Here is a 27,205-nt window from a genome sequence, read left to right as displayed (position 1 = left end):
TAGATGAGGCACTTAGGGACATGGTTTAGGACATGGTGGTGTTGGGTTGACAGTTGGACTCAATGATCTTAGAGGTCTTTTCCAACCTCAATGATTCTATGATTCACAAAGTGGCCACCACACCTTATTTACTGCTATTCACATACTCAAACTGCACTGAATACATGCCCGTATTGCTAGAAACTACTGAGTGATGGCCTGATCATACACGGTCATGGGAAGACGGAATTCCTGTGTTCCTGTTTTCCTTACACAGATCACAGGAATAATCTGGGTCTCCCAAGCCATGCCAAGCATGGCAGTTACATCTGAAGCACCTGGTTCATGTCATGAACTGTACAGTGCAGCAAATTCCCTGCAACTGATGTCACTTACTTTAAAAACATGTACACAAGATCTACTTTAGATGCAAATATATTTATTGAATTTGAAAACTTTTTAAACCCCTTCTTAAGGGATCCTTTTTAGACACAATAAAATTTCCTCATGAGTCTTTCTACTGCATTCACTATTATTGCCTAAGCACTTTGTGAATACTAACAACTGTTTTCATACCATCTCCGTGAGATGGATCACATTAATCAGCAAATAGAAAACCCAAGATCAGTATTATATGGTAACTTCACCATCAAATATCAGAGTCTTACTATCTGATTTTGCAGAATTACATGCAACTTCATATCCTCAAACACAGCTCCTCCTAATTTACATATTTCTGTGTTTTAATCACATTTTATTTACTTTCTTTTTAAAACAATACCAATACTATAATCACATTATGTAAAATAATACTTGGCCTAACAACTGAAGAAATATAGCATAAAAAACCCCCCATCTTAATACATATGGGCACGCCCTGTAGCACAACTCAATTTTTTCTATGGACAGAAATTAACACAAAGTAACATCATGACAATAGACTAATAAAAGATGAATTATTACTCTTGAATGCACACACACTGTTGTTCTTTGCAAGAACTACATGAAACCTAGATGCAAAACATCTTGGAAAAGTTGTGGTCAGGTATGAATAGATATGAGTATCATTATCACATACTTTGGATAATGAAAGTAATTGCAAAACTATGCTGTATGACATTACACTGCTGTGCAAAATAAAAAGCCAGGAAATGCAAAATAGACAGGTATAAACTACAAAACGAGTTGAGAAACTTATTTGGCAGCATATTCTTGGCATAAGATTCAAGTACAAGACTCTGGGGAAGCTTGTGTCAAGCAGGTTTTCAGCTCTGTTTCCTAACAGAGATGCACGTAATACTTCAGTTCCCTGCATTCCTCACAGTTTGTCACACGGCTAAGAAGTCACCAGAGACTTTTATTCACTAACTTCATTTTATTTACTGCTTTCAACATAGCTTGTAAGGTGCCTCTATTAAACATTTACAGCTTTGTAACACCAGCGTACATCACTGCTTCAGAAAATTTCAACGTGTTGGGTCACATCTAAAGTAAAGGATGGTATTTAAGCAATCAGAACTGCACCAGAGCACTTCTGTGGGAACATCTTTGGACCACGTTCTTTTTAGAAATTGCCTGCAATGTTCTGGGGAAACGTTATGCTTTTTTAGAAGAAAAGGTTAAAAAAAAGATCAGATGTGGTTTTCCTTCAATTTTCATAGTCTCTTGGATGACTTATGACTAAATGCACAAGTCATAACTAAATGGTCATGATAATAAACCAAGTTTAGATGACTTTACCAGCCGTCTAACCTATTCACTACTGAAGTTAACTACAATGACCCCAATCTGCTGTGGCACGATTTTATAATTACACCATTAGGTCAATGCTGATTACGTAGACATTTTATCCTACCCTCACCTCCAATAACTAGAAGGATTCTTTCAAAGGTACTGGCTAATTTCTACACTAAACAGAATGATTATCCAAGCATCTATCACAAGCTAATCTCTTGCAGAGAACAAAAACCTGCATTGCTGCTACAGAGAGGAGTGAGAGCGATCCAAGACATGGCAATACTACTGCGTATGCAAGTCAGTGTTGTGAGTTGAAAATTAGAGCAACTTCTTCTTTTGATGTCTTGGATTAACAGCTCCACAGGAATTCAGTACTAGGGTCAAGCTTTAGCCTACCTACTAATGCACATAATTTGAATTTATTTCAAGAATATGATACAACATATAGTATAAAGACAAGGTTCAGTGCTACAAATGAAGTGACATTTTTTGTCTAGCAAATCTGTCTAGTGTTGTTGACTGTGATTCATGTGGATGTTTAACTGTCTCAAATGTATCTTACAAAGTTGTATCTTGTATAAAATAATTTGGTAAGATTCAACACCTTAAACTTTCTTTAATTTCTTGTTGCTGCGCAATCTAAGAGCAATACGGGGACTCCAAGAAATGCCCATTACAATTGCATACACAAAACAAGTTAATGGTTGGAACAAGATGATCGCAATTTCTAACTAGAGTGCAAGGGTCTTGAATGAGGTCCTGGGCTTCACAGCAGTATATAATATGCAATCAGGTACAGCAGAACAGTTGGTGTGGCTTAACAAAAAGAGTGAGTCATGTCTCCCACTGGGGTCCCAGGCTTCAGAACACTTGAGAAGTAAAATTCCCCTACCAGTTTCATGCCAGCAATACAAATCCAAAAGCAGGTCTCTAGCAGATGACCCTAGAGAGATCTTCAGCAGTCATTCCAGACACAAAAGGTATTGGTAACTGTGATAGTTATAATCTGCAGTTTCTTAACTTGGAATTAAGAAATACACTGGACAAATTTTGCTACTGTGTGACAACGATGAAGACCAGCATTCCCTTTTTACAGCAGGATACTTTAAATCATTCTCATTTTTACAAATCGTTACCTTTCACTTGAAGGATTCAGAGTATTTATTTCACAAAGGTTGAACCTCATTATCTAAGTGACTGAGAGCTTCCCCTTTTCATGCTCACAGGCACAAAAACTGGTATCTCACACTCTCTCTAATTGATCCCTATTTCCAAGTTATGTTAGTAGCAAAAAATCATTCTGACATGCTTGGTCCAAATTTGCCAGGAGAGGAAAGGATTCAGCCCATCTAATTTTAGACGCCTACATCTGATCTAGTGAGACCCCTTTTGTAATCAGTTGGGAGAAAAACACACATCTAGAACACAGTAAACCCTATCCCCATGCCAATGTCAAAAATAACTCTGAAGATCTCAAGTATCTTGTTGTTTCTTGGTGCTTTTGCCAAGACATATTTACTGAACTATTCCCATATCTTACACTTAAATGTCACACTGTTCACAGCTGATGAAGTTTTTTTGCAGTGTGTTCATACGGTGCACAGCACAACAACTAGCATTCACAGACACTACAACATTTGAAATAAAATGCAAGCAGAAAGGAAGCAAAGATAACATGAAGCAAAGGATGTCCAACTCCTTCCAAGGTATTGAGAATGACAGTTCTGTGTGATCATGGCATAAGTTCCAGAAAAACACCCAGTTGTGATTTGAAGGTTTTAAGGGATGGAGGACCTACACGTGTCTCCCACTGCAAAGCTTTATGTTGACTTTGGATTAATCTTCTCAGCCTTCCCAATTTGCTCTCAATTTTCTAACACCACCACAAAGTAATACAGACACCACAACATGCTATCATGCTCAGATATCACTTCTATAATGACACAGAAGTTATGTTAACCCTACTGCCACAGGATTACACCAAAGAGGGCACATATTTGTGCATCTGGTCTCTTACAATATTCCCCAAACCACTGAATTCCAGGAGGCAGATGACCATGGTCACCCGAGCACAAACTGAATGCTTTGATGCAAAATTTAAGACCTTGCATATGGTGGGTTTTCCAGGAGGCAGATGACCATGGTCACCCGAGCACAACCTGAATGCTTTGATGCAAAATTTAAGGCCTTGCATATGGTGGGTTTTGGTGGGGGTTTTTTGGGCATTAGCACAATAGTAGCATTTTTCCACATTCTGGAACTCAGCAAGTCTTCTAAGAGACTTTAAAAAAAAAAAAAAATCATCAGTAAACTAATTGTTTTTCCAGCCAAATCTTATAGGTTTTCTGATGCAAGTTATCTTTATATTGTGTACTAACACCCTCTTCAATTAACAAAAAAGACAACGTTCATTACCCTGAACATATAATTTCTGTCCAACTGCAAGAAAGACATTGCTATCAAATAGCTTTGCACTATTTTTAATTTTATCATCTCTGCTAAGCAAGAGCTAGATTTATATAATTGCCAGGCTCCACTGATTCCTAGTTAAAGTAGTAACCTTAGTAACTTTAAAGTAGTAACTTTAACTATGCTTGTCCTTAGCATTACAAATTTTTAGCTAATTTGTAAGAGTTCTAAGCTTCGTTACATAATAGGAGGAAAATCAAGCAAGGAAGTCAGAGCCAGATGTAACACTTGTGTTTGGGAATGGATTAAGGTTGATTCACCTGGTGAAGTGTGGCTTTCCACACTATCTTTTGCTAAAGTTAAGTAACAGTTCCAATTGTAATGGTTTTTCAATGTTTATAATGTTGCCAGACCTATCATCTTCCATATTTCCAATATAAAATAATTGAGAAGCTGATTTCAGCCAAATAGTTCTGCTGCGGGGAAAATACTCTCAAGTCTTGTATATTTTTAGATCTATTCTTAAACAAATCTCTTATCTCTGTGCTTTGGATCAAGGACTTCAAATTCAGGCAGTTTTCAAAAACTGTGCATTTTGCCCACGAGAAGGAGAACAGCAACTTCTGACAATGTTAAAACACGACTGAAAGAGCAGGTTAAGCATTGGAAACAAAACATTATTCAGGAACATATTTGTCCATCATACATGAAGTCAATATTAACTGTCTTGTTTCCCCTGTAAATGTCACAGTAATTATGTATTTACAAATGTCATAAAATTATAATAGAATGGACAAGTCAGTGAACATGTCTGTAACTACAGAAATTTATTTATTCTGCTTAGTAGATAGAACTAGAATAAATATTGGTCAATGGCAACTAGAATTGACTGAATTCTTAGATCTAAAACAAATTCTACTTTTAAGAACAGAATTAGGCTTAACTGTTGCACAGAGGAGAAACAAAAGGAAACTAAGTCATCAAAGCTGAAATAACACTGCTGTCAAATTCTGTTCAAATTGGGCAAGTTGTAAGTCTTCTCATAAAAAGCGAGTTGACAGAGTCAGTAATAAACTGATTAAGTCTTAGCAGCTACAACTTTCTAAGGTTCCATCTGTTCTGTACATGTGCCATCCTGGGTCTTTGCCAGATCTGAGGACTGGGACTCTCTTCTGTATTGTCAGTGACAAGACACCCCTGCTGTGCTCTGTCAACAAAGAAGCAGTGCCTGTTTGAATACGGAGGTGACAAACTTGGAACCGTGTAGGATACAATTAATACAGACAGCCTGGTAAATAGAAGTTGAGATTGCTGGTCAAGAAGAATAGAAAATATGGATGAAAAAACAGGGGCATAGGAGTATAGCCAAAGCATTATGTAATAATGCCACTAAGGGAAACGAAAATCGACAACTTTCAGACTAATTTTGAAGAAATGAAAACAGAGTGAACACAATAAGAAAGAGTCTAAAAAACAACTTGGAAAAAGTATAAAAACATTTCAGAATGAGGAATCCTGCCAAAGAATCTGCAAAGACAATAGATCAAGTTTTATGAGGCGTGCTCAGAGACAGTTTCTCTGCAGAACTATTTTTGTCGGTGTTCACCATGGAATAGCATGGTAAATGTCTCACATTAGAGTACTTCTTCATGGAAGACACAAAGGGTCTACCAGAAGCACTGGTAGAACTTAAAAACAAATTAACAAAATGGAAAAAAAAACCCTTAATTGCCAGAATGAGAAGGTATTTACTCCTTGAGGTTTGAAGGAACTATTGATATTAATGAAAAATGTCACAGCTGAACTACTCAAGATTATGTAAAATCTCTCACTTAAAACTGCCCTAGTACCAGTGTTTAACATAATCACTATCTTTAAGCAGATTCTAAAGTAGACGAGAGAACTATAGACCAGTAAGCTTGATATTTATACTGAATAAAGTGGTGCTAGTAAGTCTAAAACAATTAGGGAATCGATGAGTAAATATGATATAGTGTGGAAGAGTCACCAGCGTATTTGTAAAATAGTTACACTTCACAAATCTAATACAGCTTTTAAGTGATAAAATGTCCAGAAGAGAAAGTTGGTTGGCAGCCCACTGAGTTTCAAAAACGCATTCCCCAAAGCCTCTTAAAGAAATTAAGCCGTACTGCAATAAGAGCTAATGTCCTTCCATGGTGAAAAGACCTTCACTGGTGAAAAGACACAATAATGGTGGGCCTTGATGGTCAGCTTTTGCAGTGGATGGAGTACCCAGAAGACTTCCACAGGAACCTGTTCTGGGACCTGTGCTTTTCAATATAGTCGGGAAGCAGATGTCCACAGATGCTACTCAGAACAGAAAAGATGAGAGTCAACTGTGAAAACATGCAGGACTTCTCTATTGGGAGTGGCTGGGAGGTAAAACGGGAGATGAAATTTAGTGTACATAAGCACAAAGTGAGACAAAAAGGTAAACATGCTTCTAAATTTACATATGCATCAGCCTCTGAGCTGGCTATTATCACTCACAGATAACCCCAAAATGTTAAGTTAGAGTAGACAAACACAACAAAAAAAGTAAACTCAGTGCTCAGCTGCAGACAAACAGGCAGACTATCAGGAATTGTCAGGAAAGAAACAGAGAATAAAACAAAAACCACCATTAAACCACTCTACAATTGCATGCTGCACTGAACTCTTCAGTTCTGTTTCCTGATCCCAAATAAAATATAGTTCAAACCGGAAAAAGTACCGAACGTTACTGAATATCTCCTGTACAAAGAACAGCTAAATAAAAAAGAACACTTCAGCCTAGAGAAAAGACAGCTGAGAGGGGCTGTGCTCTCTCTGCGGCACTCAGTCACATAAAGAGGAAGCAGTTGTTCCCCATGTCTTCCACTGGGACACCTTGGTGAAATCACATGGAAACACACGGCAAATGACAGGTTCAACTTAAACAAAAGGAGACTGTTCTTCACATTCCAGGTAATTAAGCTGTAGACCTTTTTGCCTTAGGCTCTTCTGAATGTTAAATGCACCATGAGCATATGAAAGTCCGGGCAAAATTTTAGAAGGAAAGTGCATCCAGACCCACTAAATTCAGTGATGCCCCCTCTGGTTCAGGATATCCCACTGGTGGTTTGAAAACTATCACTATGGGCTTGCTCTGTGTATTTTTCTCCCTATGCATGTGCTATTCCCTCTGTTAGAGGCAAGAGGCAGAGCTAGATGGACTCAGTGTGTACAGCCAGGTTTACACACGCTGTTAGGTAACAGAAGAGAAGGAGAAACAAGACTGGCTAAAGACACTAAGGGCACGAAAGGAAAGAGAACATGTGCCACAGGTAGTATAGTATGCAGGAGAGGTGTACAGGGCATAATTGGCAAGATTTTGATGGGGGGAGGGCTGCAGGACAGTGTAACCTGTGGTAAGGAGACTGGAGAACAAAAAAAGGGGAGAACAGGTTTCACAAAGGGCAAGGAGCGTTTTCCCTAAGTGTGTGTGCTTGTTTCAATACCAGAGTCAGTAATTAGAAGTTTGTTAATTGACAATAAATTAAATTGGGAAATTAGGTCCTGATTTGAAAAGTTTACCTCCACTTACTGAATTTTCTAAAACTACAAGTATTTCTCAATTGAATCTCCAGGATTCTTTTCCTCTTATCAAATGAGTGTTTGGTGGACATCAATCAATACCTCTACCTTCAAAGCCCCTACAGAAACAAGGGATTCTCTTCCCCGAAACCAGTCTCAGTAGTGTTGAGTTTGGGGAATGGAACCTCATACTCTGGTTTTAGTAATGTGACAACTCCTGAATTTCATGTTTGTTTCTATATAGGGTATAATCTACCATTAAGTAGGAGAACAAAGAAGAAGATATTATGACTTTAAAAACCAAGTAAAATATCAAAACGAGCAAGTGTCAAGATCTCACCTGTAGTAAGTATGAGCCAGGGGTATCTGCACTGGAACTCTCATTTTGTATCGTATTCTGTTGGGTAATAGCATCCTCCTTCTTTCGCTCCTTCTGCCCTGCTTCATCATCTTCATATTCATCAAGGCTCTAAAAACAAAAATTTTCAGTTACAAGATAGTCTTTGTATGTTGCTTCACATGCTTCCCATACTTCATAAATTCATGCATCAGTGAATTTTTCCAAAGATTAATTTTATATTTCAGAAAAGGTTATTAAATGTTGAAATGTTTTTTCTTTTCATGGATATTGGTATCTCCAATACAAGAATAAAGTTTGACAACTAACTGCTTTTTCTTCATCACAAAAAAATAATCAAATCAAGATCCAACTTGATGAAGCCCTAGGCAACGTTGTCCAAGTTCAGTCAGGGGCGTGAACTATACCTGAGGTCCCTTCCATTTGAATGACTTTACAATCCCATTTGTCATAAGCAGTAATTTTACCTCTACATAAGAGATTTTGAGGAAGCACAGAAAAGGAAAAAAAGAGTTAATTGTACTCTTCATTCAATAGCTGACCTTTTTTGACACATCTGCTGAGTCAGTGTCAGACTGAATCACTCATCTTAATTTTGCTCTCCTTGTTTTTGGTTTTGTCTGAAAATTTTCCATTGAAAATGAGTCATTTTAAAATTAGTTGGACAGTCATTAACTACTAACCATTTACACTAACATAACATTTTGGTTCTTCATCACAAATGTTTCATACTAGATTTACTGAAATACTTGATTCAAAAGGATTATGTTTCTAAAGCACTGACTGCTGACAGGTGAGAGACAGAAAAATAATTTAATAAATAAATAAATAAATAACCGGTAACACTGCCTCTGTTCTAGCTCAAAGCCACACCGAGGCCAGGGTAGAAACGTGAGGACTCAACCAGCTTTGGACTAAGTCAGCTATGTCTACATCGGTCTATTAGTTTATCATGTACAAATTTACATCAAGAAAAAAACACAATCTCATGTTTAGAAGACCAACTTGAAGAGACATGAAGCTCCAAAAAAATTGACCATAACATCACAAGCTGTTTGCCAGCACTCTGCATTAAAACAAGAGGTGTGTGAGACCTAGTTACAAAAACACAGGGAACTAACCATTCTAGGGTATCAAAAAAAGCTAGGTGAACGTGCAACAGCTTTAGAAACAGAGAACAGGGCTACAAGAGAACAAAGATGAATGTCAAATAACTTCAATGGAAGTTTCTAATGCACAAAAACCAAAATCACTGTTCTGAGGCTTAGATACTGATGATCCCTGACACCACCTTATCCAAAAGACCCAAAAGTAGTCAAAAGCATATAATGAGAATGCTGGAATATAGTATTTTTTAAAAAGAAAACCAGTGTGATTTACTAACTGAAAATATAAAAAACTAACTTTGGCTGCTCCAAAGCAAACACTGGGGTGATAGAAGTGCTAGAAAACTGACAAACTAGAAAGGTATATGTTTCCAAAAGTGAACATAATAAAGTGAACGTAAGTGAACCTGAATAAAGGCCATTTAAATTCTCTGCAGTAGCACTCATGGCAGAATCCTAATGCAATTTCACCAATCTACTTCTAACCAACATTTTAATGCAACTGATGTAGACCTGTCTACTTCTATCACTAAGAAAAGGCATACCTGAAAGATTATTACAGCTGTATCATTATACATTCAAAAACACTTTCAATAAGTGGTCTTTTCAAATAAAATAATTATAAATAAAAAAATATTTAATTTGGTTCTATGAGGTCCATTTTTAACAGAGCGTTTAGAAAACACAGTCACAGCACATTCTAGGAGGTGATCTTTAAATCAACATCCTCTACCTTTTATAAACTGTAAAGCTTAAAAATTTTGCTAACATAAACTTAAGTCTGTATCCTAATTTATCCCATTATCCTAATAATCCATTCTGAAGTGACAAATTAAGAAATAATGAGCCACAACTGCAACAATAAATGGAGTGATCTTAAGCTTTTACAAAACCAGTCTTGTTTAGAAAGAACTAAGAGGCTCACAGAAGGTCTCAAAAATTAAGACTAATGTCATGCAGATGAAGAATGATACTGTGTTAGAAAAACAGGAAAACTTTCGGATTGTTCTTCCAGCCTCCAAGTTGTTCATGTAAGAGAATGAAGACCCCAGATAAACTCAAAGGAAAGAGAGTTTGACATGAGTTTGGAAGAGCAGCCTCTAATAAGCGTAGGAGAAAACCGACTGGAGACAGAAGAGACCAGTAATCTTCACACACCTCAAAAAAGCTTTGCATTTTCAAGGAACAACATTCTTTAAGGAGAAGCATAAAGCTCAAAATAAAATACTGCAGGTAAAAAAAAAAAAGTCTTTGTAGCAACTAAGTAGACAAGTGCTCCTTTCTTCACAAATTCTCTCCTCCTTCAGATACATGCTTCTCATAAGCTTTCCAGAGACCATCAGCATTCCACAGAAATATTTTTCTCTGAATACAATTACATCTGTGAGGAAGAATGTTCTTCTCTCTTTTGATATAAGATCACCTGCTACTAACTATTCTCTTAGTAGTTTTGGACAGGAACAAAATGTCATAATCTGATATGAAATTTCCAGCCACAAAATTTTAACCTAAGCATTTTCAGTTAGGATTTGCCAGCAATGTCCATTCCCACCCTTTCCCTTCTTCTCAGGAAGGTCCAAGGTCACAAAAGACTGCTAATCAATACTATCAAAAGGTATTAACCCCCCCCCCCCAAATAATTCATACTTCCAAAGTTAAAGGCTTTCTTCCCAAGCATGGAACAGTTAGCGACAGTTTATGTAAACCTAATTTGGAGCATACAACCTGCTTTGAAAGCTACTGGGGCTTGCTCCAGTTCCCTTCACTGGAGCACGCCCCGACCCAGCTGGGGCCAACACAAGTTTGAGTGGCGAGAACCACAGAAGCAGCGGGTTTTTATTACTTGTTACAGATGAGGTAGAGGAGTCAGGGACAGGTTGGTCCTGACCATTTGCAATCAATGTGGCAAATTTGGCTAGGGTTGCCAACGCCTTCCTACCCTAAAGCAGATTACTAGTGACTGTCTGTGGTTTCCCAAACACAAAGGTTAGGTTCCCCTTCCAAACATAAAGACACGCACACACCCACACACTAACTTAGATGATGTCCATGAAATGCCTGCTGAGCACACGTCAACATGATATTAACTACGGAATTCTAACATTTTACTGTTTTTTACTAAAGTTAATAAATTTTGTTTCAATAACCATTAGCCTTCCATTTGTTTTGACTCACGATGAAATAAGCTTTCTTATGCAAAATAATACTTTACATTCAGTATTCTGCTTATGCACTTCTCCATCAACTTCAGTTAGATTGCTAATCTTAATGCTATTTATATTCTAGGTTAGCTTTTAGAGTAATAAAAATCAATGAAAGCCAAGTTTCAGTTGACAGATTAATTATTATTGAAAAATTAAAAATGTACTAAGTGTTGTTACACACTTTTAAAAACTTTTGTTCAAACTGCCCTGCAGCTCAAACTGCCTCAGCCCACAGGACATTTTGATCAGATGGATTACTGTGCTGCTTGCACTGCAGGCTGCTATCAAATACTCCGCTTTAGAAACTAGTTTCACGTCATTGAAAAAGACATAAATGCAGTAATTGTTTTCTCCGTCAGCACAGCAGAGAAATGGACTTGTAACCACCAAGGTGTAATTCTGGTCCATTATATAATTCTCTCTATCCATTCCCTTCCCCCTGCTTTTTTATTTTGCTGCTAGGCACATACCATTTCAGATTCTTATTTTCCATTAAAATCATCTGAGTTTTGTACAGCAGATATTCAATGTGACATTCCCACATCTGATCTTAATATAAGGAATCCACAGAAATTCTTTAGGTTTTCTAGCATTTCAGTACATGTTTGAAGCTGTAGTATAAACATTTTTCTGTAAACCTCTAGTATGGAAAATACAAGCAGAGTAAGATGCTTTCAAAAGAATCAGACCGATGAAGGAAACAGCCACAAAGATATCCTCACATTCCAGCACACCACGAGCCTGCAGTTTAAGGAAACATTGTACAAAGAACATTTCTAATGATTCACTGGTTTGCTTCCTATAAACATTTGTGCATTGCTAAGAACAAACAAAAATTGGGGAGGGACTGTCTTTTTTATGAAAACAAGCGGTATTCCTACATGCAAAAGATCACTTTCTGAGCGCACACAAGCTGCTCTCGCCACAAGGAATGGTGCCGAGTCAAAATGTCACTATCCCCATCCCCCTTCCTGCACCAACTTGCTCTTGCCTTGCAGTTCTGCTGGCAGAGCGCATATCTAAGAGCTTCCCAGTTCACTTCATGAAAGGTCAGTCAGGTTAGTTTCTGCAGTTTTAGTTAGCCCAGTTAATTTTGCCTGAACCAGACGCAAGCCCATTCAAACTATTGATTTCACAGAACTCCATGGATGGTTGCGCTACATCAGCTTTTTGACAATGATGAGCACTTGAGATAATAACATATTTAACCAGTACAGCAAGACGTGCAAGCAGATACATACTCTTTGTAAAACCCTGTGTTCAACTTCACATTGGGCAATAAACAGAATCTCTGCAACACAAGCACCATCAGTTATCTTGACTTTTTTTTAGCTTCTTAACCATGCTAACAATGTAGGAGAGGAAACCTAGGCTTCTTCCCATTGCCCCCAAACGACTTCGAACAGTTAAAAATTTTTTTTTTTTAAATCAATTTTACCACAAGGACATTTTCCATGTTCATTAAAAGTTCAAAGTGCGCTATCACAGCTTCATATCAAGATGCTGGAAAAGTGCAAAGGCTTCTATTAAATGTAAACATTTCCTAAAAACTTCCACAGTAGAAATACAAGCCAAGATATAAGACTTTTAGTTTTAGGTCTGAAGAAAATGTAACTAGACAATTAACTACAACAAAGTACATTTTGGGAATCAACATTATTTTTCCCTCAGCTGATCATTCAGAAAACCCTGAAAAAGTTAACTGCAAATGAAAGACAATTATTTTACACATCATTTCTTTATCATCACTCTTCTTACTGCAGCACTGAGAACCAAATGCTTCCTCACTTTACCATGCACAGCTCTGGTATCTGTTAAATACCGTCTTCCTACCGCTTTGCACAGTATCAAACCTTTCTGTTATCACCTCTGAAAATACAGAGCAAAACCAATCAAAAATCCCAAACCTCAATGATTTGAGATTGTATTACCTTTCCCCTTCAGAAACACTATTTTTAATCATACTTTTTAAACACACTTTTATTACAATATCCAGACAGTGCCCAAAATATTTAAGTAAAATGGGTTTACAGTAATATAATCTTTTATTAGAACAACAGTATAATTGGAAAAATTGCATCTTTTTCACTATGCAAGCCTTTCATCAGCTTTAGCTTGCCTAAATGCTTTTCTTTACATGTTGAAAAACATCCTTATATAGGTGAAAAGAGCTAACGTTATTCACAGGAACTATCTAAAACCTACAAACAGCTTTCTGGATATGGACTACGCAGTAAAAGTTTTTTTTTTTTTTTTAAGAATACTTGACCTTAATTCTCACATTAAGAGAGTCCAAAAAAGGATTCTGAATTCGAATACCTTATCTGAATGATCTTTGTGCACTTGTAAAAGTCTACATATCCAAATGGAGTGGTTCAGTATCAACAATTAGTACAATCACAAGCATGGATTTTTAACCCAGAAAAAGAATAAAGGCAGGAATCTTTGGTATCCAAGATCAAAAGAGACCCAAATGCAGCAATGGGTCAGTGACCAGCAGGTGGGCCAGAGCACAGCTGACTGCAGCCATAGGATGCGCTCATCCTTGACCACACTGCTGCTGCCGACAAAGCAAACCAAAAAGACATCACAGATCAATGAGATGCACATCTTGCTCTACAGAACTCATAGCATTCATGATTACAAGTCACATTTACATTTTGTTTGAACTCTATCCTTTTCTCACCCATAATGAGAATTTACAAGTGCCTACTTCGTATATTCAATTATATTTCAGAGCAAATACAATTTGCAGTCTTAAAATCCACTTAGAAATGTTTCTGAGAAAAAAAACCCCAACGTATTTGCCTGTATTAGAGCAAAATAACAAAGTATTTTGAATTCTTTTAAAGCTTTAAGTAAAACATCAACTACATCAACACCAGAATGTCAATTATCCCTCCATTATAATAACAAAAAGCAGCTATGTTTACAGTTTGTTATTCAGCAAAACACACTGTTTGGCCACCACTGTCTTCAAACATACCACAAGAATGAGTTCAAAAGTCAAATGTTTAACTTAAACTAATCACCTAAAAATCCTTTATCACAAGGCTTGTCAAGAATGATTGGTGGAAATGCTCAATTTAACTACTTAGTATGTGATATTAATATTAAAGTCACAGAGTAAAATGCCAGGGATACAAGAGAAACTGCAAAAGACAAGCTATCTAGCATTATTAAAATCCTTCTAGAAAAGAGAAAAATGTAATAAAAAAGTATGGATTGGCAAGCTATCAGAATTAAGCACCAAACTATTTAATACTACACTTTAAGTTAGCATCTTAGACCCTTTTCAGGCTGATCACCATCCAAGAACAGAAGTACCTAACAGTAGAATTGGCTGAAGATCCTTATGCAAAGAAGTCAAACTGCTGATGCCTGGGGAAATTATTATACAAATATAGTAACGACTCATCCAAAAGAAGTACCTGCTCATTAAAAGAAAACATAAACCAACAGCAAATAAAGGGGCTAGGAGAAAAGCTGCCAAATCCTCTTCTTGCTGTGGTATGTGCCTGTGGTATAATCCACAGGCAGTTCCAGCCTACCTGACTTCCAGAACTACAGGGCCCAGACTTCAGATACAGCACAGCTCTGTACACTGGAAGAGTGAAATTAAACATCCCCTTCCTTTTTGAAATTTTGCACACTGCTCTTCTTACCTCTATGCTCTAATCAAATTTTGCTAGTGACAACACATCTTTTCCCTCTTCTGCTGATGGTTTACATCTGGTATAGGGTTAATGAAGATTACGTTCTGTACACAGAAATCACTAATAACATCAAACATACAAATCTTAAAGTTACAGCAATGTTCCCAAAAAACCCACACAAACTGGGGGGGGAGGGGGGAATCCAAAGTGGAGTCAGTCACCAAACCCATCTCCTTAGCCTCCTAATTAACATTCTGAAATGATGCATCCTACCTGATACAAAGATCGCAAACCAGTGGCTGAGCAGAAGAAACCTGGCAAAACAAAGTTTGCCTGTTTCAGCCAGGAGGAAAAAGAGAGAATTGTTGAGGATATTTGCACTGTTCACAGAAGAAATCAGTTTGCATCATGCCATACATGTTAGGAAACAACATCACAGATTGCAAGAACAGAAAAGAGAACTCATCCTGGATGTATAGGAAACAAGCTATAGTTTACAGACTTGATGCCCGCCTACACTATTTTTCCTATAAAGCGTGCTCCTGTATTAGATAGGATTCTGGGAGATATTGGTATTAAAGGCCATGTAAACTATCTGAAATGGGAGCAGTTTACCCACCAGGAACAATGGCTGAACAAAAGCCACTCAAAGAACAGTTAGATAATGGAGTTAAAATGCCTGTAACCACCATCATTTTGACTTCCATTGCCATGTACTTGCCAAAACTAAGCAAATAGAAACAATGCTCCAAAAGAGAGAAAGATGTATTGTCATGTAGATAAAGACCATACAGATTGAGCACCCTTCTCCTTAAAGCCAGAAGAACAGGGAGAGAAACAAATCTTGGAGAAGATTAGCAAACTATTTTCAAAACAGGTCACTTTTAATGGGACCTTGTAATATAGAGGGCATCTAATTCCTGTTTTCTTCCCTAGTACATCTATGGTACTTCTAAAAAGAAATAAAGATGAGATCAGTATTTGAGGAATGTTCTGAAAGGAGATCAAACAGGTTAATCAGTGTACTGTATTTCTAACTATCCTATCCTCTGAAGCATGCAGTTTGTAGCAATTTATATTGTCTCAATATAAAGTTGCATTTTAAATGTTTTTTTAAAAAAATGCAGTACAGTGCCTTCATAGATTTCTGCTCTCTTGATTAACAGGCTAATTATCTTTTTTTTTTCCCCTACCCAACCTAATCTCATTCAGTGTTAACACACAGTGGGTGTGGGATTGGTCAAACTAAACAAAGCCAAAGAGGCTGCTGACAACCAAGTGAGCACGGACAAGCCACGACAATAGACTCAGAACCAATTCCAATGGAAAAAGAAAACTTTGGCACAGCGCTTTTTTGAGAGTTGTACTGCATTTCTCATTTGGGAGATTCTCCTGAACCCATAGAAAAGCTGATAAAAATATCAACAAGGTTTTCTGCTCTCCCAGCTTTTTGAGTCCTAATACAAATAGCTGTTCTAACCAGACAGGTACGAGGACTCTACGCTCAGCCATGGGGCAGAAAGGGAGAGGAAGTACTGAAAGAGCACCTTAAACAGGATAGGCACATATATGGATAAAAGCTGTTGAATTTGACTTTCAAGGCAATAAATAACCACTTTTTAAGCCCTCAGCACTGATGTCAAGAATAGACAGTAGTGATCGAAGCCACGCAGGCAAACAAATCACATCTGTAGTACTGAAACCTGCTAGGATGGCAATACCTAGAGAAGACCAAAAAAGTTTAAAGTTGCTGCTGCAGTCAATATTGTAAATATGTCTTGGGAGAACACCTTATACCTACAAGTTAATCCTAGCAACAATGCTGTGAAGCTGTTGGCCAACCTAGACTTCTGCAATCACCCTTTAGCTCTGCGTTTGGAAGGAAGACCTCTTCCTCAGGGGCCTCGCCAACAAATTTTTTTGTATAAATGCTCGTATCAAGGTCCAAGGCTCCTGATGGAAATCCAGTCCAGGTTCTCATAGTGCAATCCCATGTCCTAACAACATAAAAGTCTTCTGTCACCAGCATTTGTACCCCTGCTTCTTATGGAAACTGTGCTCAGAAATCACAGTTCTTTTGTCCCTGTATTTTTTTGAAGTCACTAGTGACAGAAGGGGTGGGGTGGGGTGTCCACACAGTAATAAATAATATTAATAATAGGTTAATACTGTAAAGATATGAAAGTTGCATAATTAGTTTTTTTTTAAATCAAGTTTGCCAACAGTGAAAGATGCAGATTAGCTGCCACAGTAATTCAAGGGCTAGACAAAGCAGGCAGTCACCCTTCCACCTGAGCAGTCAGCGCTGTATACAGCCCTGAACCAACTCAGCAGGTGTTTGACTCTTCCCATTCAAAGACTCCGTGAGGAACTGAGGGAACTATAGGATTGACTTACGAGTGAGGAGGAGAAAGCGTGGGAGACAAAAAGAGCTGTGGGAAAGGATCATAGAAAGAACACGCAGCTGATGCCTGGTGAGAGGGAGCTACACAAGTAAACTGAGATTACAGCAGCAAAAATAAGCAAGCAAGTAAAGAATACATCTGTTTCAATCGGTCTGAGAAGCAAAACTAAACATTATACTTTTCTGAGGTCTTTCTGTCACTGTCAGAGTGATTGCCTAATTTCTCCTGCAGCACTCACTCAAAATTCACATTTTGATTACCAGATCTGAGACAGAGCTGGACATACTCCTCTCCCAGAAGATAAGGAAAACTGGGACTTCAGGATAGGAGCATGCAGATAGACAAGACTTCGCCACTCAAGTGCATGCTTTAAGTCCACAAAACAGTACCAGCAGGTTCAAGTACCTTAGTACAGCACTAGCATTTGCATATGGTGACCTTAGAACAGAGAAGAACATGCATGGACACAAAACCAAATCAATCTAGGTGTGAGGAAAGGTAGTACAGGATCGTAATGGGAGGAATGAGTCACATCATACAGTTGGTTGAAAACAACTGCACTCACTGGAACCTTGCACTACTGTAACTCATTGAGTAAGAGAGCTATGGTATTTCTACAGCAAATCAAACCAGAATAAAGCAGGAATAAATAAAGCAGGGAAAATGCTGGATAAATAAAAGCTTATATTTGCAAGTGCAGAAAAAGTTTGTACAAAAAATGCAATTTTCCATTAGTGCTTTTTTAATTGTTGAGTGACTGACACAGTTTTGGGGGTTTCTAGCTATACAGTTACTTGCATACAATATAGCGTAAGTCTTGGCCAGGTCTTCAGCAACCAAGAAGTTCTTTGCATGTCAACAGATCTACCTTTTCAGGCCAGACAGCTCAAGCAAATTATTAACATTTCAGCTCATAAGGCATTTGTTTTCTTGATTCAAAACATCAACTATAACATGCGTTTCTCAACTGTAAAATAGGAATAAAGGGTACAGTCCTCTTTGCTGAAGTGCTCAGAAATCTACCCATTAAAGATGCTCAGGAAACTGTTACATGCTGACATGGATCTGCTCTGTGCTCCGGACCCGTGCATTGCTTGGTACTGCACTGGCAAGGGTCTCCCTTGCTGAGGCACAGGATAAAATGGCCACGACACCCCTCCCCCCCATTTTCTATTGAGTGTAAAAAGAGGTTAAGGTTAAGACTGATACACAAATTAACGTGCATCGTCTTCTCCATGGTAACTGTTCACATGCATTGTTTTCTGTAGACCAAACTGTGGTAAACACAAGGTAATTCAAGCTTTACCATCCCCCAGTGAAAGAAAGGTAAACAATTTTACATATCCTGTAGGTACCGCAGGGTAGGAGCATTCACACCGTTACCATGGAGCAGCCCTGAGCCATTCATGTGTCCAACCCGACAGCCTTTCACTCTGACCAAAGAGGACAAGGAGAGGAATTAGCATGAGCTGGCAACGCTGGAGATGGGATTCAGAGCTCAATTCATCTCCTGCAATAACCTATCACAGCCAAATGATACTTTAAATCAAGGGGGGGGAATCTGTTTTTAAGAATCTTAATGAAAAAAAAAAAACAAACAAACTTTCTGGGGGAACAACCAAAACCAAAAATCACCCACCACCACCAAAATAAATCCCCCAGCCATTGCTACACTTGCACTCCAATCCAAGCCAGAGGAACGCAAGTGAGGAAGTATCCAAGGAGGAGTCAGGACCGAGGATTCTGCTGTTCACGTTATTAAAATGTGCTTTTAATTTCTCAGACTACAAGCTAAAGCCTGTAATAATGTCACTTGGAAAACAGAAGGCTGAGTGAGCATCTGAGGGTGAAAAGGAATGTTTTCACAGGCGCAGTTAGTAAATACCACTGGCTCCTGCAGACATTCTTCCTTAAATGGAAATTAACATTGCTTTAGGTTAGAAAAAATACCTCTTGGTACAATAGAAGTGATAGGCTAGCTATTAACCTTTTAGCACCTGCACTAAAAGATAAAAAAATTAGCAGAAGGCTTTATATATAACTTTTTGTTCAATAAATATTTAAAAACCTTCCCCTCCCCTGCCACATGATTCCTGTCTGTAGATCTGTAAGAGTAAGGAATCCAAAAGTCTCTCAAACACTATTAAAACAATGTGGAAATAAAAAGTCTCTCTGCATATCTATAGCTAATTGTAAGAGGGCACTACACAATTTAAAGAAAGGAAACTACTGCAGATAGAATCAGAACTGAACCTTCACCCTAAAGTTGAGCCAAACTTTATTTGGACACAGAAATAACTCTGCATTGCTTTGATTTTATTTTTACTTCCTATTTTTTATTTTCACATGCCCCCCTGCAATTGCTTTTTCCAGCCAAAAAACCAAGCCTTCTCCCTCCCCCAAGATTCCTAACAAATTTAACAACATGACGGACGAGGGCTGAGGCTCCACAACAGCTTAAATTAGCCTGCGTCCATTTAGCCATACTCCAACTCTCCCTCTTTCCCGCTCCTGCCCATGGGCATCTACCAGCCCTCTGCATCACCTCCCCTGACACTGGCAAGCCACGTCAGGGTAATGCAGAAAGCTACCTCTATAAAAAGTGAATAGTCTTTTGTACACCTTGGTCTAGCTAACTACAGGGTCAGATGAGTGCCAGGGTCAGCACAGACAAGTCAGGTAACAGCAAGGATCCAAAGCAGCCTGGACATGGAAAAGGTTAAACCCTCACAAAATTAAAACCTCAGCAATTCAAACCACAGAAATACTGAAGTATTCATCTAAAAGCACATACTAATGTGGAACATCATTAACTGTTTTGAGATATAAATAGTGTCCCCAATATTAGTAAACACCCTCTATTTTTAAGGGGAAGCAAACTATTGATTCAGATTTCAGAGCTCTGACACGTGGCCAAGGTAACTTCTTTAACCTGCGGATAGTATGGGCTACAAACAGTTTTCCCCTGCATGGCTGCTATTACTCTAAGTAGCAACAAGAGGACTACTACAGAGCTGCAGAGCTCATCCATCCAACCACTGCAAGTTTCACCACCATGCCACGTAACAGCATAACCCCATGTTATGATTCCTAAGGTAAAAAAGCCCATCAGGAGTCAAGGACAGTGGATTAACGTGTTCCTTCTTACAGCTTGGCTCCACATGCAGCTGGGCCACTGTAACTGAAAGAAAACTGCAACATAAATATAAATGAGCAGGATGCGAGACAAGCTGGACTTCTTAACCTGGCTCTTCCACCACAAACAGCATGAACTCAGAAATACCTACAGACTGGTCAGATAGCCCAGTCTCACCTTCTGCTCATCCTGGAACCTGCACTGCCCATTCTTCTGTCCTGGCACAATGTTTACCTGTACAGGAACTGATCCCGCTGTAAATGAATTCATCAAAACCCAAAAATGTTGTTTTCAGACCTGCCACTTCTCCTATTATAAAAACAGGTGTCCACACACAACGAAAGAGACAGCACAAGGACAGGAACCACTAGACCTGGCCTAACTCCTTGTGAAATTTGTTATTGAATTACCCTCTCTCTTGGCACAGGTATGCAAAAATGTCATTAAAATATGTATATCTTGTATACATAGCGTTCCTCACATTAGTAATTTCTCCTGCTAACATATGCAAGTAATGTCAGGAAGAAATATCCACTGAAAACAAGACCACAAAGATCATAACACAGCTATATACTATTCCCTATGTACTAGGGTTTTGGTATTCTCTTATTACTGCTTTAAGTAAAATTTTCCACATTTTTTAAAATGGAACTCCTTTTTCTTAAAACAAGTAGAGCTCCATTTACAGTTCCAAGATTTTTTTAATTGTACTTCTGACATGGATTTGTAGTAAGATAAAAAGAAGGTATTGTTAATTAAGCTGTAGTAGTTTGTGCCTGAAATAAAGTCTGGCCTAGGATCTTTTATGGCTGTGAATCCGAAAATGTGAAACATTTACATTTGGCTATCTTTATTTATATATAATGGAGTATCTTATTAACTGGAATTGGGATAATAGAAGGCTCTGACTCTCTTCTGTAGCTGCTTTTCAATTTATAGTTTGTGTTTGAAGACTTTTTTTAAAATGTGTAGAGAAGGAAGGAAAACCCAAGTACATCTATGCATTGTCATATCAAACACCCACAAAGGCTTTCACAGTCATTCACCACTGATACGAAATGCTGCAAGAAAGGATTTCTCCCAAAAGTCCAGTTAACATTATAAACAACTTATTGGGGCAGTGACAGCAGAACATCACCTTGCAAATAGGATGCAGACTAATTCACTTGTGCATCTCATTGAACCTAATAAGATTTTGTTGCAAAAACAACAAATACATTACACAAAAAACCCAACAAACAAAAAGCCACACACACACAAAAAAAGGGACATAGAGCAGTCGGCCTAGAAAAGCAATCTTCATCACTGGAGATCTTAAAGAATACACCAATGTCAGATAACACAGGTACAAGGATCCTGTTGGGACAAGATGACAAACTAGACGATTCTTCAAGGTCCCCTGCAGCCTTATTTTCTAGGATAACAGTAAACTCTCTGCAGGAGAAGTTTCAGTGGCAATACACATAACAAATAACAAGGATATAACAAAACAAAGGATAACAAATTGCACTAAGAACATATTTCTCCTTCATGCATACATCCCACATAAGCCAACTGCAGTTGCACAGCAAACTGGGAGAAGCAAGCGTAAGAAGCAGGGCAATTCTGCTATCACACCATCCAGCACGTACGGGACTACAGCACTCTGGCTTTTCATCAGAAGACATGGGCACACGCATCAAGAACTCCCTAAGCATAATATTGTTCTAATCTGAGAAGGTAACAGTATAAAAAAAGAAGAAGAAAAAAATTGTTCTACACCTGCTTTGCTCTCAAACACGTTCCCACTCATCCCTGCCAAGAAAGGATGCTGGGATGGTTGGAGCGTTTCCCTGAAGACAACTGCTCTTATGTCATTTCAATGCACAGACTTTTTTTTTTTTTAAAGCAGAGTATCAGTTCTTAAATTACGTTTTTCCTGTCTTGACCTTATCCAGTTGTCTGCACCATAGTATTAACTTAAATTACTACTAGTCTGTCGTATCTACTGAAGAAACTGTGATCCATATCCATCTTCCCTGCTTGTTTAGTCAAAATTACTACCTTTCTTACAACCTCTGCCTTCCTATTAACACAAGCTATTCACAAGAAGACTACAATAGACTTCTGTGATGGAGGTCTCAAAGATCCAGTTAAAATCCTAGGAAAAAAAGATCTGGTAAATTACACTGCCTGTTCTTCAGTCAAGAGAATTAAATAAAATAGATCTCCCACTAATTTACCTGGAACTGACATCTCTCCAGCTAGCATCTGCTGATCTAGATTTATGCTCCTGGATTTGTTTTTTTTTTAATTATAATCCTAATTTTATACTCAAATTCTCTGAAAACTTGTCCAGTATTCCAAGGTTTCTTAGAAATCAGTATTACTGGACCAGAGACTACTTTGGTCAACTGCTTTGAGTGCAAGTTATCTGGACAGGCTCATTTCCAAATGTTTATCCTTACTGGAAATGAACTAACTCCTTGGAAAATCCTCTTTTGACATGAATACTTACTCCTGTTTCCACCAGGCAGAAAAGAGAAATAATTCTTGAACATGTACTCCTAATGGCAAGCACTCATTAATGTAACATAATACCATCAATCTAACCAGAAAGAAAAAACAACATGATTTAGATTATGACCAAATAATTGTTTGAGGAAAAAATGGCACATTTAAGTGAGACGGGATCCTCCAAATGAAATGTAGCACTTGGCCATGGCCATGCTACCACATCTCTGAACAGAAAGGATTAATTTAAAGTATCCAAACCAACAGTTTGAAACAAACCTCTTATTTTTCATTGTAATGGGCTAACAGCACACCCACTATCAGTAACTCTACCTCAAGTGAGAAAGGCAAGCAAGAGGCACAAAACCCAATACTAACACCATCATAGCTGATGGCAGACCATAACCCAAATCTAAAGCAGTCAGTCCCTTGAGAATCTCTCTGGCAAATGAATGCAGCTTCTGCTGGAAGCAGGACAGGTCCAACCCAATCTGTAGGGGTCACAGTTCTCAGTAACAGATGCTGCTGTGCACTTCCAGAGGAAAGATCTGAAAGCCACTGGTTGAACCATCTGTGTGTGGAGCCAAGTGTGGAAACATTGGGGATTTATCTGACTACACGGGCTTTGACACATTACTTATTTATAATCTTTAAAAAAAAAGAGACAAGAATTGTAACTTTTTGTTTTTCTTTTTAATCTAGCTAACAGTTTGTTTTATTTATTACACTCCTATGGTGCTTTAAAATTTGTGGTTTTCTTCAAATGCCACCCTCCACTGAGCTGCACTACTGGCAAAACTAACCATGTTGAGCTTTTAGTTATTCAACAGTGCAGACTAAACATTTACCTCTATTTGCCACAAAGCACAGGCACTATTATAGTCTATTCTTAAAGACAAAATTTTAATTGAAGTATTTGTAAAGAATGCCTATTTTGAAACACAGCTTTCAATTGCTCTGTGAAACCCTTTGGCAAGGACATTGTGCATTCCTAGGAGGATTTAAATCAGTTTGCTGCAGAACAAAACCTGGGTTACGGATAGTAACTTGGATACAGTCACACACACACAAAAAAGAGAACACACTCATTCCTCCTGATCTTTTTCCTTGAAAAACACAACCATCAACATGCAAAGTCCGTTTTAATAAGATAATGTGAGGTGTTTTTTAGTAAGTGAAAAATACTTATTGCAATACTAAACCAAATTAAACCTGTTTGTACTTCTCAAAACTACTATGGAATCTAACTTTGTAAAATCCTACAATATTTGAAGTTGAAGCTGCTGTTTTTAAACTGACATTCGAAAAGATAATTTTACATTAAAGACTGGAATTGTACATCTCAATTTCATATGCAATTCCTCATTTTTTTTAATAGGATTTGAGACACGCTTGTCTTAAAATAATTTATTTGTTCACTTCAATCTGATTTTTCCCCTCAGACTATCAGTAGGGCATCAGAATAAAAACAGGCCTTAACATAAAAAAGAATTAAAACAGAGTCTAATTAAATCAAGTCTCAGCGTTCAGTTCCCATCTTCTAGTGAATCTTCATACACATGATAATTAGTTTCCTGAAAGGGTAAGGCTTAAGTGTCATTTCTTTGTGTTGTAAATTCTAATTATTCATAGTAAATAAATTAGTAATACTCTTTTATTGCTTAAAGCAATGCAGAAGCTTGAAGTAATCATACAACTGGCAAAAATTAGGAGTTCCCAAAAAAGGAAGTAAAACTTCATTCTTCACATTCCAGTAGACTTAAAAAGGGCTCCATTAACACTAACAGGGAAAGGGCCAGTGACCTAGAACTTTACTCCTGGTCCGAAACTATTAATGAAGTCTGAAGAATAAAGAGTAATCGGTATTCAAAATCCAACTCCTGTGATGTAGCGGGAGAATGAATAAGCTGTGCTCTAATTTAGTCTGACGTGCAGCACATCATGGCTGCAGAAGCAGTATGTTAGAACAGACCATCTTTCAGGAGTCACATTCTTGGGAAATGGCCGATTCCTGGGGATTCTCACATGACCTTTAGTTTAACAGCAAAACAGTTTTAAAAAAATAAATAAAAATCAAACAACTTTTCTTACACACGAGTCATAAAGAAAGAAAAAAAAGAGTTGAGGGCGGGGAAGAACATCTTATTTAGCCGTATTTGAGAAGGAGACCATAAAATCAAATTGATTTTATGACTACTCTAACGTTATTATTGAACACTATTGAGCCTTATCCTATCTGCAAATTTTACGTTATGGATGTCGCATTTATCCACTACTGGAAGACACAGCCAACCTGAGTATGCCCCTTGAGAAACTCCCTCAAACTGTCAAAGAAAAAGACTTTTAGGCATCTCAATAGCCAGCTCTTGTTCCCTAGCACATGCTTTACTGATAAATAAAAATAGAACGTTGACAAGTATTAGGATGACAAAATTACTTAGAACTTTCCCCAGACTGCTTTTGGGATCCACAACTAGATCAAACACTTTATTCACAAAAAAGCCGTTCACCATTCTGATTAACAAAGCAAGTGCAGATTTCAGTTTTGTATTGCCCAAGTACAAGTTTAATATCAGCATGACTAGAGTGTCAAATCAAAATCAAAGGATGAACCTTATTTTCAACCCAGGAACAAAGAACTTCACCACCAGAAAGTACATATTTGAGGATTCATATCGTCCATTAAGGGAAGCTTAAAAAAAAATAAAAAAATTTCTTTGGACACATAATTTAGAATTTGGCTTTCTGAAAGGAAACCAAGGAAATAAAACACCATTCTTGAAAACACCAAGCTAAGTGATGCTTCACAAACAGTAGCATCATAAAACTTCCAAAACCATCCTGTAAAAAAAAAAAAACAAACCACTATGCAGACCATTCTACCTCTAAACATTTCTTAAAAGTTTTAAGAAAGAACAAATATTCTTCTTAAAATACTGGAGTAAGTATTTTTTCTTATCAGCACAAAGGCAGCAAATAACTTTTATCAAAACAAACACTACAAGAACAACTGAGATATTGGGATGGACTTGAAAAGTTTTATTTTTCTACTGGTCAGAATAAACATTTAATGCTGTTTTGCATTTTAATGCACATTCAAATTAAAACCTCAGCGATCTATAACTGGAGAACAGATATATTTGTATGTGCATTCCATAATTCACCAAGATGACGAGTCTCCTAGATGGCTGCTGCAAGCAATAGCAGAATTCTTTAAAATACTGGAAATATGTGAATACATATCTATCCAAATAAACACTGACTATTTTTGTTACTAGAAATACTTTTGGTTCTGTTAGCAATTAAAATGCTTCAGTTTAAAGAATGAGGAACAACCTAAAAAACTATTTCCTAGTTAGAATTACTTTATTGGACATATCCTTTCTGGATCCATCTTGATTCCATCATTGGAAGCAACAGTTGAATTAATTACGCTCCCTAGGCCCCTGAAACATCTGGAAAGAAAAGAATCTGAGGAAAATGTAAACTTTAACTAACTAGCTTCTGAGAAAGTATTATCTGTGCCTCAACATAATTTTCTTTGTTTCTTTTTCCTTAAAAAAAACCCCAAACCACACTCTGATACGCTTCTGATGACCGGTAACTCCAGCAAGGAGAACCAACAAAAAGAAACTTTTCTCAGATACGCTTCTGCTCACCGACAACAGGGCAAGGAGAACCAACAAAAATAATAAAAATTGCCTCATACTCCTCTTACTCATATTAAAACATAATTAAAGTACAAAATCAGAGTTATTTCTGAAATGAGTGAACCAAGTGAACAGGAAGAAAAGAAACTAGAGAGGGTCTGTAGAGCAAGAGCACAGGAAGAAGGGCTTGTTTAGTCCACTGAAGAGGAAGTCAAGGAGCAATTTAATAGCAACCTAGAATAATTTGAAGGTTAATTACAAAGATGATGGAGCCAGGCTCCTCTCAGAAGCAGCAGATGGTATACCAAAAGGTACAAAATGCATCCACTGGACACTAGGAACAACATTTCAGTGGGTCAGGCTACTCAAAGAGACGGTGGAACCTCCCATCCTCAGAGGTTTTCAAGCCTCAGCAAGACAAAGCCATGGCTGACCTGATCCAGGGCTGCTGGAAGTACTGCTCTGAGACTTCCAAAGGCCCCCTTCAACCAACATT

At 37.8% G+C, this 27,205-nt stretch overlaps 1 protein-coding gene across 1 annotated transcript in view; it reads right to left on the bottom strand.

Annotated features, from left to right (window-relative positions):
• The window catches only part of PAWR (pro-apoptotic WT1 regulator), an 86,238-nt gene that overhangs the window by 30,418 nt on the left and 28,615 nt on the right, over nucleotides 1-27,205 (bottom strand). The window contains 2 exon segments of the mRNA XM_019473562.1: nucleotides 8,042-8,168; nucleotides 9,313-9,350. Of these exon segments, the coding sequence (XP_019329107.1) occupies nucleotides 8,042-8,168; nucleotides 9,313-9,350 (165 nt within the window).

The sequence above is a fragment of the Aptenodytes forsteri genome, unplaced genomic scaffold (assembly GCF_000699145.1).
Source record: "Aptenodytes forsteri isolate BGI_AS27 unplaced genomic scaffold, ASM69914v1 Scaffold71, whole genome shotgun sequence".
Taxonomy (NCBI): Eukaryota; Metazoa; Chordata; class Aves; order Sphenisciformes; family Spheniscidae; genus Aptenodytes; species Aptenodytes forsteri.
Note: the sequence above shows the minus strand (reverse complement) of the source record. Positions and strands in the feature narration are given on the sequence as shown.